The sequence below is a fragment of the Dendrobates tinctorius genome, unplaced genomic scaffold, assembly GCF_039654945.1.
Source record: "Dendrobates tinctorius isolate UK_male_01 unplaced genomic scaffold, ASM3965494v1 ptg000111l, whole genome shotgun sequence".
NCBI lineage: Eukaryota > Metazoa > Chordata > Amphibia > Anura > Dendrobatidae > Dendrobates > Dendrobates tinctorius.
This window is the reverse complement of record NW_027361779.1, coordinates 6,745,432-6,762,223: the sequence shown is the minus strand read 5'-3', so window position 1 is coordinate 6,762,223 and position 16,792 is coordinate 6,745,432. Positions and strand designations below refer to the sequence as shown.

Here is a 16,792-nt window from a genome sequence, read left to right as displayed (position 1 = left end):
TATTATAAGCCATAATTATACAATATGTAGCATTTCCTCTGAACTACAAAATAAATTGAAATTTGGTGTTAACATTTTTCTGACTTTGAGCTATAAGTTTTCTACAACTAGAAGTTAGTTTGATTTAATCTTATATTCTGACATATATGAGGTACCTTTGATATCAGAGGACATATCTATACCTACAGACACCTATATAGAAATGTTTGAGTTCACAATAGATGCAAAAAGAGAACACTTACCTGACACACTCTTATGGCTTGATCCAGGACCGTTTTGGTGTCCGTGGCGTAGTCCGGACAAGGTAATGCTGCCCTACTGAAATGGGCTTGTAGCAGCAGATGTGTTTTAGTGTGTGCGCTGTCCATGGAATGTGGGTTCACTTCAATTGGAAGATGTTTCGCCAGCTCGCTGTTCATCTGGTCTTCATTGTGTCTGACGGGTAGATCAGTGTACTCTTCAGCATCCTACAAAAGCAAAAAGTCAGGTAAATATGTGCCTTACTCAAAATATGCAGAGTTTACACTTATAGGCGTTTTACAGGAAGATTCAAATAATTACGAGCTGATCTACAATACCTGGAAGTGGCATCTAAATAGTGGGACAGATCTATGGCGTTCCGCTCTATACATTGCTTATATCCAAGTGCTGGTGGAACAGATATCAGCTGTTTGGTGGGGGGGTGCCGGACGTCTATTGATCTGATATTGGTGACTTATATGGTATGTGCACACAATGTCTTTTTTAGATGGACTCTACCTGGGACCTGAAAACACGCAAACCCCCCCCCCCCCCAAATAATGAACATGTTGTCCCGTCTTATGTAATTTCTGTTACCTGCTTCAGGCTTTGAAAGCTGTTGAAAAGCTTAGAATTCGCAACTATGTTATATAGGGAAATATAAAAAAAATGCCAACAGCAAAAAAATGTCCTAAAAGGCGTCTTCTGCGTTACAACCTGTGCGGGTACACCGGCGTCTATAAGATGCGGTGTGCACATGCTCTACCTCTTATATAAATCACAAGATTACAGTCAGGGATACTATTGTTATTATCAGAACCTACCTTTTAATTTGTATTCAGATACTGTAGATGCCATAATTATACTTCGGTTATTTATGTGTAGGTGCAAATGTCAGCAAGTTGTCATTGCCATCACTGTACTCAGCACCTGTCCTGTTTTCCTATAGTTCCCAATCCTTTGTGTCCTAGTAGCCTTTGGCTCAGTAGTGACTGCTACCTCCAGGCCCATAATGCCATGCTACCACCCTAGAGTATCCAGACAAAGAAGAATGCTACAGACTAACACAATGTTTTCCAGATTTTCTACCAAATGATGGTAAATAACAATCCATGCAGAATATGTAATTGCGTGTTTAAGTGATTAGCGATTGCTTGATGCTGTAAATATCAGGTATAAGAAGTCCAGTAGTACGCATGGCATGAAGATGGGTTATAAAGCATCAGCGCAGCAGCAGCGTTACAATGTGGTGCGTGATGGTAACATATCTTTTTTCTGTCAGTAGTAAACAGTTTTTCTCACACTTTACATTAAAGACTCCTCTGGGCATTAGTACCTAGCAGGAGGCTTGCTAAATGAGTTACTGAGTTGTACCACCATATGGCTGATTTTGTGCTCCATTGTGCACGGGATGAACTGGGAGCTCCCCACATTTCTCTATGAAATGACTACCTGCATTTATACAGACAGACAGGCAGAAGAACAGACATTGTAAATCTGTACACCCAATGAGGTGTCTATCGCAGCCATTCCTAATCTTGTCTATATTTTATCTTTATCATGTAGTCTGTAGCCAAATGTCCTCCATGTTTTATATTGTAATAAAAATAATAATAATCTTTATTTTTATATAGCGCTAACATATTCCGCAGCGCTTTACAGACATTATCACACAATCTAAATTCCCTATCAGTATGTCTTTGGAGTGTGGGAGGAAACCCACACAAACTCCTTACAGATGTTGTCCTTGGTGGGATTTGAACCCAGAATTCCAGTGTTGCCCCATATTATATAATCCTGCATTTACAGAAGATAGGCTAAATGTCTGTGTTAAAAGCAAAAACAATTGCTCCAATACTAATTTTGCATTGATTGCATTTGATACACTACCAATTTTGCAAGTTTTCCCAAAAACAAAGTATGTTTTTATCGTAAGTACTCTTCAACTGTGAGAGACAGAATCTAAAAATAAAAAACAGAAAATCACATTGTATAATTTTTAAATCGTTTAATTGCATTTTACTGCATGAAATAAGTATTTGATCACCCACAAACCATCAAGAATTGTGGCTCTCACAGACCTGTTAGTTTTCTTTTAAGAAGCCCTTCTACTCTGCACTAATTACCTGTACTAATTGCACTTGTTTGAACTCATTACCTGTATAAAAGACACCTGTCCACACAATCAATCAAACTCCATCCTCTCCACCATGGTCAAGACAAAAGATCTATCTAAGGCCACCAGGGACAAAATTGTAGACCTGCACAAGGCCGGGATGGGGTATAGGAAAATAGGCAAGCAGCTGGTGAGAAGGCAACAACTGTTGGCACAAAATGGAAGAAACACAAGATGACTGCCAATCTTCCTCGGTCTGGAGATCCATGCAAAATCTCGCCTTGTGGGGTGAGAATCATTATAGGAAAGGTCAGGAATCAGCCCAGAATTACATGGGAGGTCCTAGTAAGCAACCTGAAGAGAGCTGGGACCATAGTCTCAAATATTACCTTTAATAACACACTACAACTTTGTGGATTAAAATCCTGCAGGAAAAGGTCCCCTGCACATGTCAGCACATGTCCGGGCCCGTTGGAAGTTCACCAATGACCATCTGGATGATCCAGAGGAGGCATAGGAGAAGGTCATGTGGTCAGATGAGACCAAAATGGAACTTTTTGGTGTTAACTCCACTCACTGTGTTTGGAGGAAGAAGGATGAGTACAACCCCAAGAACACCATCTCAACCATGAAGCATGGTGGGAGAAGCATCATATTTTCTGCAAAGGGGACAGGTGCTTTTCTGCAGAGGGGACAGGATGACTGCATCGTATTGAAGGGAGGATGGTTGGGTCATCAGCAAGAGCATTGAAGATAGGTTGTGGCTGGGTCTTCCAGCATGACAATGACCTTGACCTGAAACCCACAGCCAGGGCAACTAAGGAGTGGCTGAATAAGAAGCATTTCAAAATCCTGGAGTGGCCTAGCCAGTCTCCAGACCTAAACCCAATAGAACATTTTTGGAGGGAGCTGAAACTCAATGAAAGATCTCGAGAAGATCTGTATGGAGGAGTGGGCCAAAATCCCTGCTGCCGTGTGTGCAAACTTGGTCGAAAACTTCAGGAAACATCTGACCACTGTAATTGCAAACAAAGGTTTCTGTACTAAATATTAGGTTCTGTTTTTCTATGGTATCAAATACTTATTTCAAACAATAAAATGAAAATTAATTATGCAAAAATCATACGACGTGATTTTCTGGATTTTTTAAATATTCTGTCACTCACAGTTGAAGTGTACCTACAATAAAAGTTACAGATCTCTCCATTCTTTGTAGGTGGGAAAACTTGCAAAATTGTAATTGTATTAAATACTTATTTCCCCCACTATATATACTTACATGGAAAAATATGAGCATTATAGATATATATGTACACCCTTTAAAGGGATTTTGTTAGCGCAGAATGGCTGTTTAAACCCAGTACAGCAGCTTGGTGCTTTATAGCGGGGCCAATCATTTATATACACCTTCTCACCTCTGCTTGGTTTTCATCTATGTACTCCATGGTCCAGATCTGATGCGAACATGCCACTACTAGACTCAGAAGACTATTTTGATATTGGACCATGGGCGGACCTACCGCCCGTGCAGCCTGTTCATTGCACGGGGGCCCCAGGTGAGAGGGGGCCCCTCCAGCACCGCATGGCTAATTCATGGCTCCCAAGTTCCAACCGTCCCGATTCCCGCACTGCACTGAGCTGCCACGCCCCCCCATCCACCGACGCCATGCTTGCCATCCCAGATAGATGCACCGCAGCCTGCAATGATGTGGCTTGGCTGTGTGTGTTCTGTGCGCAGAGGACATGTGAGAGGGGAGGAGTCAGGGGTCACATGATCAGGGGCCTCCATGTCTATGTGGCTCGGCTGTGTGTGTTCTGTGCACACAGGACCTGTGAGAGGGGAGGAGTCAGGGGTCACATGATCAGGGGCCTGTCTGCCTCTGTGTCTGTCTGCACTCTGCAGGACCCTGCTGTGCTGGTTGTCATGGTGCTGGCTGGATGAGGTAAAGTCTCTGTGTGGGGTAAGGAGGGTTTTACAGTGTGGCTGCAGCAGAGCCATGTGTGTTCTAGGTGTACGGAGCGGAGCCGTGTGTGTACGAGGTGTACGGAGCAGAGCCGCATGTGTATGAGGTGTACAGAGCGGAGTCGTGTGTGTACGAGGTGTACGAAACGGAGCCGCGTGTTTATGAGGTGTACAGAGCAGAGCTGCTTGTGTACAAGATGTACGGAGTGGAGCTGTGTGTGTGTACGAGGTGTACAGAGGAGCCGTGTGTTTATGAGGTGTACGGAGCGGAGCCATGTGTGTACAAGGTGTACGGAGCGGAGCCGTGTATGAGGTGTACGGATTGGAGCTGTGTGTGTACTAGGTGTATGGAGCAGAGCCACATGTGTATGAGGTGTACAGAGCGGAGCCGCGCGTGTAGGAGGTGTACGGAGTGGAGCCACGCGTGTACGGAGTGGAGCCGCACGTGTACGAGGTGTACGGAGTGGAACCGTGTGTACGAGGTGTACGGAGTGTAGCCGCGTGTGTATGAGGTGTACAGAGCGGAGCCACGTGTGTACGAGGTGTACGCAGCAGAATCGCATATGTACGAGGTGTATGGAGTGGAGTCGCATGTGTACGAGGTGTACGGAGTGGAGCTGCATGTGTACAAGGTGTACAGAGCGTAGCCGCATGTGTATGAGGTGTACAGAGCGGAGCAAGGCGTGTATGGGGCGTACGGAGCGGAGCCGCGTGTGTACAGGGCGTATGGAGCAGAGTCGCGTGTATACGGAGCGGAGCCACACGCGTACGAGGTGTACGGAGCTGAGTCGGGTGTGTACTTGGTGTACAGAGCGGAGCCGCATGTGTATGGGGTATGCGGAGCCGTGTGTGTATGGAGTGGAGCCATATGTGTACTGGATGTACGGAGAGGAGCCAAGTGTGTACGAGGCATACAAAGTGGGCTTTTCCCACAGACACAAGAGTACACGGCAGAGCCCCGAGGAACACTTTAAAACTCGCACATGACGTTCCACCGGAAGTGATGTGCTGGAAGCTGACCGGAAATTAGGTAATTTCATGAGGAGATTGTGACAGAACCAGGAATGCTTCAGATCCATCACCATGTCCTCCTCCGACAGCGCAGACAGCAGGGTCGCCTTGGAATAAGGGATGCCGGCCATGTGAGCGGATCATGATATGTCCTGCACCGGGAAGCTCAGGTGGACATTACAATGGGAGCCGGGCTGCTATAGTATCTTTACAGAATCTTCCTTTCTCTGTTCTTTCTTTCTCTCTGTTTCTTTCTCATTCTCTGTTCTGTCTTTCCCTCTCTGTTCTTTCTTTCTCTCTCTAATCTTTCTTTTTTTTCTTTCTCTCTCTCTATTCTTTCGTTCTCTTTCTGTTCTTTCTTTCCCCTCTTTCTTTATTTTTCTCTCTGTTCTTTCTTTCTTTTTTCCTCTCTTTCTTTTTCTTTCTCTCTCTCTATTCTTTCTTTCCCCTTTCTTTCTTTCGCTCTCCCTCTGTTCTTTTTTTCTGTCCCCTCTTTCTTTCTCTCTCTGTTCTTTCTTTCCCCTTTCTTTCTCTCTTTCTGTTCTTTTTTCTGTCCCCATTTTCTTTCTCTGTGTTCTTTATTTCTTTTTCTCTGTTTACCTGCGGATTAGGCTGCGGTTTCCATTTTACATAGAGTAAAATGGTACTGTACAACGCAGCAGATTCTGCGGCGGACCCACAGGGCCAGAAACACTGCAGATCTGCAGCAAAATCCGCAATATGTGCATATAGCCTTATCCGCTGGTAAACCGCAGGTCTTTTGACCTGAAATTTACCTGCGGATTTTACAAAATCCGCGGGGAGAAATCCGCAGCACCTAAAAACTACGTGTGCACATACCCTAAATGCTGCAGCTAAGGAATGTGCGGACAGTGGATGGATCCTCTTGGTCTGGCCTGCCCTGCCTGCTCCAGGTAAGAGTACCAGAGCTGAGCAGGACTGAGGGACTGGGACCAAGGTAGGCATGATTTTGGGGGGCTCCTGGTGGAGAACTGAATCATGGCAGGCATGATTTTTGGGGGCTCCGTCCTAGGGGAGAACTGAAGCATGACCTGGCTGCTCATGAATGGGGGGCCCCTGGCCTGGGGAGAAGGGAAGCATGGCCTGGCTGCTCATGAATGGGGGCCCCTGGCCTGGGGAGAAGGGAAGCATGGCCTGGCTGCTCATGAATGTGGGGGCCCCTGGCCTGGGGAGAACTTGTAGCATGGCCTGGCTGCTCATGAATGGGGGGGCCACTGACCTGGTGAGAAGCATGGTCTGGCTGCTCATGAATGGGGGGGCCCCTGGCCTGGGGAGAACTTGAAGCATGGCCTGGCTGCTCATGAATGGGGGGGCCCTGGCCTGGGGAGAAGCATGGTCTGGCTGCTCATGAATGGGGGGGCCCCTGGCCTGGGGAGAACTTGAAGCATGGCCTGGCTGCTCATGAATGGGGGGGCCCTGGCCTGGGGAGAAGCATGGCCTGGCTGCTCATGAATTGGGGGGCCCCTGGCCTGGGGAGAAGCATGGCCTTGGCTGCTCATGAATGGGGGGCCCCTGGGGAGAAGCATGACTGCTCATGGATGGGGGGCCCCTGGGGGAGATGCTTGGCTGCTCATGAATGGGGCAGCTAATGGGGGGAGAAGAAACATGAATCGGGTGGCCCACATAGGGAGAGAAGCAGCATAAACTGGGGGGGCACATGGGGAGAAGCAGCATTAACTGGGGGGGCACATAGGGAGAGAAGCACTATGCCAAAAGTAGACCGCATATGGGGGAGAGCATTATGAAACAAAGGGAAACGGGGGTGACTATATATATTACCTGGAGGCTGTCTTGAGCTACATGTGTTATTTAGAGGCTATGCTGGGCTGTATATATTACCTGGAGGCTGTGGTGGCCTGTATATATTACCTGAAGGTTGTGCTGGGCTGTATATATTAACTGGAGGCTGTGCTGGGCTGAATATATTACCTGGAGTGGAGGCTATGCTGGGCTGTATATATCACCTGGAGGCTGTGCTGGGCTGTATATATTACCTGGAGTCTGTGCTGGGCACGGTATATATTAGCTGAAGGCTGTTGCTGGACTGTATGTATTAACTGGAGCCTCTGCTGGGTTGTATATGTTATTTGGATGCTGTGCTGGGCTGTATATATTAACTGAAGGCTATGCTGGGCTGTATACCATATTTTATTTGGAGGCTGTGCTGGGCTGTATATATTAACAACTAGAGGCAATGCTGGGCTAGTGGGCTATAAATGTAATTTGGAGGCTGTGCTGGCCTGTATATATAATTTGGAGGCTGCAACTGGCAATTAATACAGCCCAGCAGCACCCTACAGATATTATATCCAGCCCTGCATAGCCTCAATATTAGATAACAAATAACTCTGTTGCCCTATGAAGGGCGGGGGGCCCGAAATATTTCTTGCACAGGGGCCCACTACAGTCTGTGTCCGCCCCTGTGTTGGACACCGGCACTATGTGCAGTCTGCGGCTGCACAGTGCTATATTCAGCAAGCTAAGGAATAGAGGGGCCTGACATCCTTCTAGCCTGTCTGTCATTAGACTTTTCAGAACTTCATTTTACAGTTGACCTTCTATAGCAGGGTTCCCCAACTCCAGTCCTCAAGGCCCACCAACAGATCATGTTTTCAGGATTTCCTTTGTATTGCACAGGTAAAGCAATTATCACCTGAGCAATACTAAGGAAATTCTGAAAACATGATCTGTAGGTGGGCCTTGAGGACTGGAGTTGGGGGAACCCTGTTCTATAGGATCGTTCCCCTCTTTAATCATTGAGCCTTAGGCAATCGCATCACTGTTTATGATTCACCATTTGAACTTTCTTAGACAACATTTGTTAGGCACTAAACATGCCAGTCATGCTACTGCAGTGCAGTACAGCGCAACCTCCTCCAGGGGGTGCTGGTGAGGGAAGGGAGGTTGCACAGACAGCGTAGCAACACTGAGCAGTAGAAAAAGAGCCACCAGGTGGCGAAAGAGTGGTCAGACGTGCCGTGTCAGAAACTGTCAGGAGCAGAGGAACCAGAGTTCACAGCAATACACGTGGTCAGAAACAAGCCAGGGGATCAGCAACGGTCAAAATCGGATAAGACAAAGACAAAAGACAGAAGAAGGTCCGAATGCAAGCCAAGTCAAAACCAGGGAGTCAATAAACTTACAAGGAAACACTGAGTCCGGACAGACAGAAGGAATAAACAGACACGTGGCAAGTCAGGGTATACCAGAGTCAGGTACACATGCCGAAGGCAGAACTATAGCTAACACCGCCTGCAGGATGCAGAGGAGCTAAATAGCAAACCTGATACCAGACTGAGGCTGAGAAAAGTTAACCCCTGAAATGGATCATGACAATGCCTTTATGTCACAATTTTGGTCCTTAGGAAGCTGCTCAAAGTACTATGCTTGTCCATTTTCTTGACAAAATACAGTAACTTTAATACCTGACAGTTCATTTGATGCCCCATATATTTCACCCTTCATAGGGAACTGGTCATCTTAAAAATGTTATTAACCTGTAGATATGTGGTTAATCTGCAGGTAAATAGCATTTTGTCCAGCGCCCCAACTTAAAGGGAACCTGTCACCTGTTTTGGCCGCTATAAGATGCGGTCACTGCCTTTCAGGGCTTATCTACAGCATTCTATATTGCTGTAGATAAGCCCCCAGTCCTACCTGCAAGATAAGAAAAATAAGTTTTATTATAATCACCCGTGGGGGTGGTCCGATGCGGTCCGGTCCAATGGGTGTTGCAGGTCCTTGACCAATGGCTCTCATCTTCTTGCGACGCCACCCTCCTGCTTGCTTCGTTTCCAGCATCGCGCTTCTGCGCAGGCGTACTTCTCTACCCTGTTGAGGGCAGAGCAAAGTACTGCAGTGCAAAGGCACAGAGAAAGGTCAGAAGGCCCAGCGCCTGTGCACTGCAGTACTTTACTCAGCCCTCAACAGGGAAGAGAAGTACGCCTGCGCAGAAGCACGATGCTGGTGAGTCATGAAGCAAGCAGGAGGGCGGCGTCGCAAGAAGATGAGAGGTGCTAAACCCTGACCTGCGACAAACATTGGACCGGACCGTATCGAACCACGCCCCCCGGGTGAGTATCTTTCAGATGGGATCTGGGGCTTAGCTACAGCATTATAGAATTAAGGAGATAAGCCCTGAAAGGCAGTGGCTGTATCTTATAGCGGCCAAAACAGGTTCCTTTTAAAGTAACACTGATGGAAGGAAATTATCTTAATTCCTACTGAAAGGCCCATTTTCCAGTCACAGGGTTGGTACAGACATGGCTTCAGTCACCACAGCACTGACTGACACGGGCTTTGCATTAGGGTTGGCTGTCATTCCCTATACACAGATCAGTGCTGGCACCACCCCGCTAAAACCCAAATGTTTCCGGGCAGAATAAAGTTCAACTCCTCCAGGCAGTGGGCCTCTAAGTGCGGGCAGCTGGGCAGGTTCAGAATGCTATTAGCCTGCAGATTAACCCCATTAATAGTGCCAGGTTCACTTTAAGGCAAGGATCACACAGGAGAGAAACACGTCCAAGTCTCGCATGTTAATACCCGGCACTGCCGCCGGCACTCGGATCAGAGCGTGCAGCCACATAGTAATACATGCAGCCCCACGCTCCGCTCCTGAGTGCTGGCGGCAGTGTCGGGGATTAACATGCGAGTCTCGGATGAGTTTCTCGCATATGTGATCCCGGCCTAACAAGTGTGATGCGATTGTCAAGATATAATGTTATTTATTTGAACTGTCAATAGTCTTAGGTTATGTGTACACAGTGCATTTTTGATGTTTTCGCTATGGAACCTAGCAGTGGTGCCATAAGAGAGATAACCGGAGCTGATCAGCTGATGAACGCCGGTGAACTCTCTCATGGCAGCTCAGTGATACACTGCAGGAGCGATCACCTCCTGTGAGTGTATTGCCGGCTATCTTTGAAAGCAGTCACATCAGTCACTGCTCTCATAGTGATCAGGATTGTTGCGGGACATTATGGATTATCTTCTCTGCAGACAGGTGAAAAATATTGTGGTTTATTATTTTATTGTTGTTGCAGAAAACATTGGCTTCGGTGGATTAGGCGTTAGGTGAGTATGGTTTAATTAAGGTTCATTAAAGGAGTCTGTGTTATTATTTCAAATAAAGGACTTTATTCTGGGTGCCTGTGTTTTAAACAATATCTCTATGGGGTTACTAATGAATAGGTGTCTTATAGACACCTTTCCATTACTAACCTGTGGGCTTGATATCACCAGACATTACAAAGGTGACATCAACCCCACAATCATGAACCCCACTTGCCACCTCTACAGGGAAAGCGGGAAGAGCGAGGCTAAGCGCCAGATTTGATGCATATTATAGATGCGCCTTTTCTGGTGCGGCTGAGAGCTGATATTTTTAGTCCAGGCTCAGGGCCAATAACCATGGCACCAGCCTAGGCTATTAATATCAGCCCATAGCTTTCTGCCTAGCCTATGCTGGTGAGATTTTATAGGGGAACCATATGTCATTTTTTTCTGGGGTCCCCCTGTAAACTAGCCAGTAAAGGCTAAGCAAACAGCTGTGACCAGATATTAGTAGCCTAGCCTGGGAACCTTTATGGCTATTGGCTCCTTCCCAGAATATAAACATCAGCCCTCAGCTTTCCCTCTGCTGGTTATTAAAATTACGTGGGAGCCCACGTAATTTTTTTTTTCATTTTTTTCTTCTTTAAAATTAACAGTTGCTGTCTGGTTACAGCCTATTTATATTCATTCTGTTAAGGCTCCTACATAGGCTGGTGACAATGTGTGTGTTTGTATGTGTGTTTATTTATCAGCTTAGTAATGAGGGTGTCGGGCTGACACCTTTTTCTTACTAAGCCTAGGTGATAGTGACAGCTGCTGACATGCCCTAATCCCATTACCCTAAAGCCCCCGTTACACACTGCGATATCGCTAGCAATATCGCTGTAAAGTCACCGATTTTGTGACGTAGCAGCGATATTGCTAGCGATATCGCTGCATGTGATACTTACCTCCGACCGGCTCCCCCGCTGGTTATCGCTGATTGCGCGAGAAGCTCCTGGACCATTCCTCGTCGGCCACTTCCTGCTGGGCTTCCTGTGGCGCCGACGAGCGAGGCGTGGAGCCGTGTGGGAGGACGCAGGATCGCCGCGTCTGACAGGTAAGTAGCGATCCCCGTCCCCAGTGATGTCGCTGGTGAGATCTGCCTGTGTGGCAGCTCACTAGCGACCACCTAGCGATGCACCAGCGATCCTGACCACGTCATATCGCTGGTCCATCGCTAGGTGTAACGGTACCCTAAAGGTACACTGCATCAGCATGAAAAAGGTGGAGTTGAACCAAGAAATTACATCACAAATTTTAAAAAAAAATATCTTTAGCTAAAAAGAAAGCCTTCATTATTGTACAGAAGCTCATGCAAAACCGCCTACAAAAATGCAGCAAAAACACGCGTTTTTGACGCAGCATTTTTCCTGCCAAGAGATGATAATAATAATAAATTTTATTTCTGTAGCGCCAACATATTCCGCACCACTTTACATTTCAGAGGGGACTTGTACAGACGATAGACATTACAGCATAACAATAATCACATAGATCATAAGAGATACCAAGAAGAATGAGAGCCCTGCTCGCAAGCTTACAATCTATGAGGAAAAAAGGGAGACACGAAAGGTGGGGGGGTAACAATTGCCCTGATTATTTGGACTATAATGTTAAGTGTGTAACAGTACAGACACAGAGGGCTAATAGATGCATAAAGCATGTGGGAACATGATGCAGGGAACCTGGTTATGGTAAAATTTTGACTGTGTCACACAGGGATAGTTAGGTTAATGTGATGAGGCGGTAGGCCAGTGTGAATAAAAACGTTTTTAGGGCACGCTTAAAATTGTAGGGATTCAGGACTAATCGTATTGACCTGGGGAGTGCATTTCAAAGAATTGGCGCAGCACGTGTATAGTCTTGGAGACGGGAGTGGGAGGTTCTGATTATTGAGGATGCTAACCTCAGGTCATCAGCAGAACGGAGGGCACGGGTAGGGTGGTAGACTGAAACGAGAGAGGAGATGTAGGGTGGTGCTGAGCCATGGAGAGCTTTGTGGGTAAGAGTAATAAGTTTGTACTGGATTCTGGAGTGGATGGGTAGCCAGTGTAAGGACTGACACAAGGTAGAGGCATCGGTGTAACGATTGGCGAGAAATATAATCCTGGCTGCGGCATTCAAGACAGATTGGAGGGGGGAGAGTTTGGTAAGAGGGAGACCGATTAGAAGAGAGTTACAATAGTCTAGACGAGAATGAATAAGAGAAACAGTAAGTTTTTGCGGAATCAAAAGTAAGACAAGGTCGAATTCTAGAAATGTTTTTGAGGTGCAGATAACAAGAGCGAGCCAGTGATTGGATGTGGGGGGCGAATCAAAGTTCGGAGTCAAGTATGACCCCAAGATAGCAGGCATGTTGCAGGGGAGTAATAGTGGAACCACACACAGAAATAGCAATGTCGGGTATAGGTACATTAGTAGAGGGAGGAAACACAAGGAGTTCAGTCTTTGACAGGTTCAGTTTCAGATATAGTGAGGACATGATGTTAGACACAGCATTTACACAATCGCTGGTGTTATCTAAAAAGGCAGGCATGATATCAGGAGAAGTGTATAATTGGGTCTCATCAGCATAGAGATGGTACTGGAACCCAAATCTACCGATTGTTTGACCAATAGGGGCAGTATACAAAGAGAAGAGGAGGGGGCCTAGGACTGATCCTTGAGGAACCCTAACAATAAGTGGAAGATGAGAGGAGGAGGAACCAGCAAAAGATACAGTAAAGGAGCGGTCAGAGAGATAGGAGGAAAACCCGGAGAGAACGGTGTCCTTGATGCCAATGGAGCGGGGCATGGTGAGGAGGAGCTGATGATCCACAGTGTCGAATGCTGCAGAGAGATCCAAGAGAATTAGCATGGAGTAGTGACCATTAGATTCAGCTGTTAGTAAATCATTAGAGACTTTAGTGAGGGCAGTTTCAGTAGAGTGTAGAGAGCGGAAACCGGATTGGAGAGGGTTGAGAAGCGAGTTATCAGAGAGATAGCGGCTCAGATGGGAGTGGACCAGGCGCTCCAGGAGTTTAGAGATGAAGGGAAAATTAGAGAAAGGTCTATAGTTAATGGCACAGTTGTGGTCGAGGGATGGTTTTTTTAAGTAGTGGATGTATGATGGCATGCTTAAATGAGGAGGGAAAGATAGCAGAAAAGAGGGGTTAAATATGTTAGTTAGGTGAGTGGTGACAGCAGAGGAAAGGGACTGGAGCAGATGTGATGGAAATGGGTCACTGGTGCAAGTGGTTGGGCGAGAAGATGCAAGGAGCCTGCTTACTTCTTCTGTGACTGGTTCAAAATCAGAGAGTGAGTTAGATGCAGTGGGGGAGGGAGGACAGTGCATGGTATGAGGTGATTGGGAGATAATTTCCTGTCGAATCTGGTCAATTTTTTCTTTGAAGTAATTGGCCAGATCGTCAGCTCGAAGCTCCGTGGTTGGGGCCTGCACTCTTAGGTTGAGCAGGGAATGAGAAGTGTCAAAGAGATGTTTAGGGTTATTGGATAGTGAGGTGATGAGGGTGTTGAAATAGGTTTGTTTGGAGAGGTGAAGGGCAGTGTTTTATGTTCTAAGCATAAACTTATAATGGATGAAATCTTCGTGTAGACAAGATTTTCTCCACAAACGTTTGGCGCACCTGGAGCACTGCTGCAGGAAACGTGTTTGCAGTGTGTGCCAGGGTTGTCGCTGTCTATGCCATGTTGGTCTGTGTGAAGGAGGTGCAAATGCATCCAGGGCACTTTGAAGTGTTTCATTGTAATGCTTCAGTGCAGAATCAGGACATGAGAGGGAGGAAATAGGGGCCAATGATGACTGCAAGTTCTTCATAAGTTTCTGGGCCTGTTAATGGCCTGTATGTTTCTATAAATATGGACAGTGGAGGTGACCTAAGCGGCCTGGCAGTTCTTGATAGAGAATGAAAGAAGGTTGTGGTCAGAGAGCTGGAGAGGGGAGTTTGTGAAATCATCCACTGCACAAAGTCGAGAGAAGACCAAGTCGAGGGAGTTTCCGTCTTCATGCGTTGGAGAACTAGTAAGCTGTGAAAGGCCAAACGAGGAGGTTAGAGATAAAAGATGAGTAGCAGATGGGGAGAGGGGAAGAGCAATGGGGATGTTGAAATCGCCCATGATGATGGTGGGGATGTCACAGGAGAGAAAATGTGGAAGCCAAGTGGCAAAATGATCCAGGAACTGATGGGAGGAGCTGGGAGGACGATACACCACCGCCACTCGCATGGAGAAGGGGGTGTAAAGTCTGACGGCATGGACCTCAAAAGAAGGGAAGACAAGTGAGGGTAGTTGAGGGATAACCTGAAAGGTACATTTTGGTGATAGGAGCAGACCAACGCCTCCACCTGCTCTTTTGTCTGATCTTGGGGTATGAGAAAAGTGTAGTCCCCCATATGAAAGAGCAGCAGCAGCGGTAGTGTCTGACTGCTGGATCCAGGTTTCAGTAAGAGCCAGAAGGTTCAGAGAATTTGAAAGGAAGAAGTCATGGATGAAGGAGAGTTTATTACACACAGAGAGAATTCCAAAGGGCACAATTAAGAGAGACAGAAGGCATGCAGGGAATATTAATAAGATTAGAGGGGTTTCTGAGTGTAGCAGTTGGGGATTTGACTTTCTATAACATGGGGGACCAGGGTTGGGAGCAATATCTCCTGCGAATAGGAGGAGGATAGAAAGAGTGAGCAGATGGTTAAGTGATTTGTGAGAGCGTCTCTGATGTTGAATGGTGGGACTTATTGGATCTGTGCAATTTATCAATGTGAAAAGAGCATGAGTGATATACATAGGAGAGGAAAGGAGTGAGGGGCTGATATGGATGGAGTGTAGAGAGTTAATGCTAGGGCGGTGGATGTGTGTGAATGCAGCGGCCAGGATATAAATTACACAAATACATATGGTATATATTTATTGTAATCCAGAAGTACAGGGAATAGATGTATATAAATGTCTTACCTGTCTCCTGCCATGTTATAACTGCCTCATACTTTGATAAAATGTACTTCAATTAAATGTGCATAAATGCCTTCCCCAAGGTATGTCTGAATATATAGGAGGCCGAGGCTTAGATCTTTTTTTTTCTCTCTCTTCTCGTTAATCAAACTAAACTAAGATAGTAGGGCCCAGTAAATATAGTGGTCAGATAACCAGTGTCCTGGCCTACATGCATCATAAACCACTTTGAAAAGTTTCTTGACCTCACAACATAAGGGGACAAGCTGATTAAGTTGAAATAACTATATACCAGATATAAGCTTGCATACTTGAAAATACATATATAGCATTCAGGATTAAATGCTTGCTGACATTGAATGGAGTGGAGGCACACAGGAGTTGATTCACAGCAGAGATTGAAAAAGCAGGTTACCAGATATAAGCTTGCATAGTTGAAAAGACATATATAGCATTCAGGATTAAATGCTTGCTGACATTGAATGGAGTGGAGGCACACAGGAGTTGATTCACAGCAGAGATTGAAAAAGCAGGTTACCAGATTTAAGCTTGCATAGTTGAAAAGACATATATAGCATTCAGGATTAAATGCTTGCTGACATTGAATGGAGTGGAGGCACACAGGAGTTGATTCACAGCAGATGCAGAGATGCAGAAACCTTGCAAAAATTTCTGCAAGCAAATACTCAACGTACGCACATAGACTTAGGTTGCTTTCACACCTTGCAAAATCATTGTGACTCTACATAGTTTTTGCTGCTTTTCTGAAATCATGAAGGCTTAATGTTACAGCTGACCGATGCTCATATCAGAATAAAGACAAAAGCATATTATGCTAATCAGTCAATTGACAATGTAGTTGCTCTGAACTTTATGGCTGTTATACAGTCATATGTTAAAGTTTGGGCACCCCTATTAATGTTAACCTTTTTTCTTTATAACAATTTTGTTTTTTGCAACAGCTATTTCAGTTTCACATATCTAATAACTGATGGACTCAGTTATATTTCTGGATTCAAATGAGGTTTATTGTACTAACAGAAAATGTGCAATCTGCATTTAAACAAAATTTAACCGGTGCAAAAGTATCGGCACCTCAACATAAAAGTGACATTAATATCTCGTAGATCCTCCTTTTGCAAAAATAACAGCCTCTAGTCACTTCCTGTAGCTATTAATGAGTTCCTGGATCCTGGATGAAGATATTTGTGACCATTCCTGTTTACAAAACAATTCCAGTTCAGTTAAGTTTGATGGTCGCCGAGGATGGACAGCCAGCTTCAAATCATCCCACAGATGTTCAATGATATTCAGGTCTGGGGACTGGGATGGCCATTCCAGAACATTGTAATTGTTCCTCTGCATGAATGCCTGAGTAGATTTGGAGCGGTGTTTTGGAT

General features: G+C 45.8%; 1 protein-coding gene across 1 annotated transcript in view; it reads right to left on the bottom strand.

Moving 5' to 3' along the window:
* The window catches only part of ASCC3 (activating signal cointegrator 1 complex subunit 3), an 825,088-nt gene that overhangs the window by 41,297 nt on the left and 766,999 nt on the right, over positions 1-16,792 (bottom strand). The window contains exon 37 of the mRNA XM_073589496.1: positions 243-467. Within this exon, the coding sequence (XP_073445597.1) occupies positions 243-467 (225 nt within the window). The remainder of the gene's footprint in view (positions 1-242; positions 468-16,792) is intronic.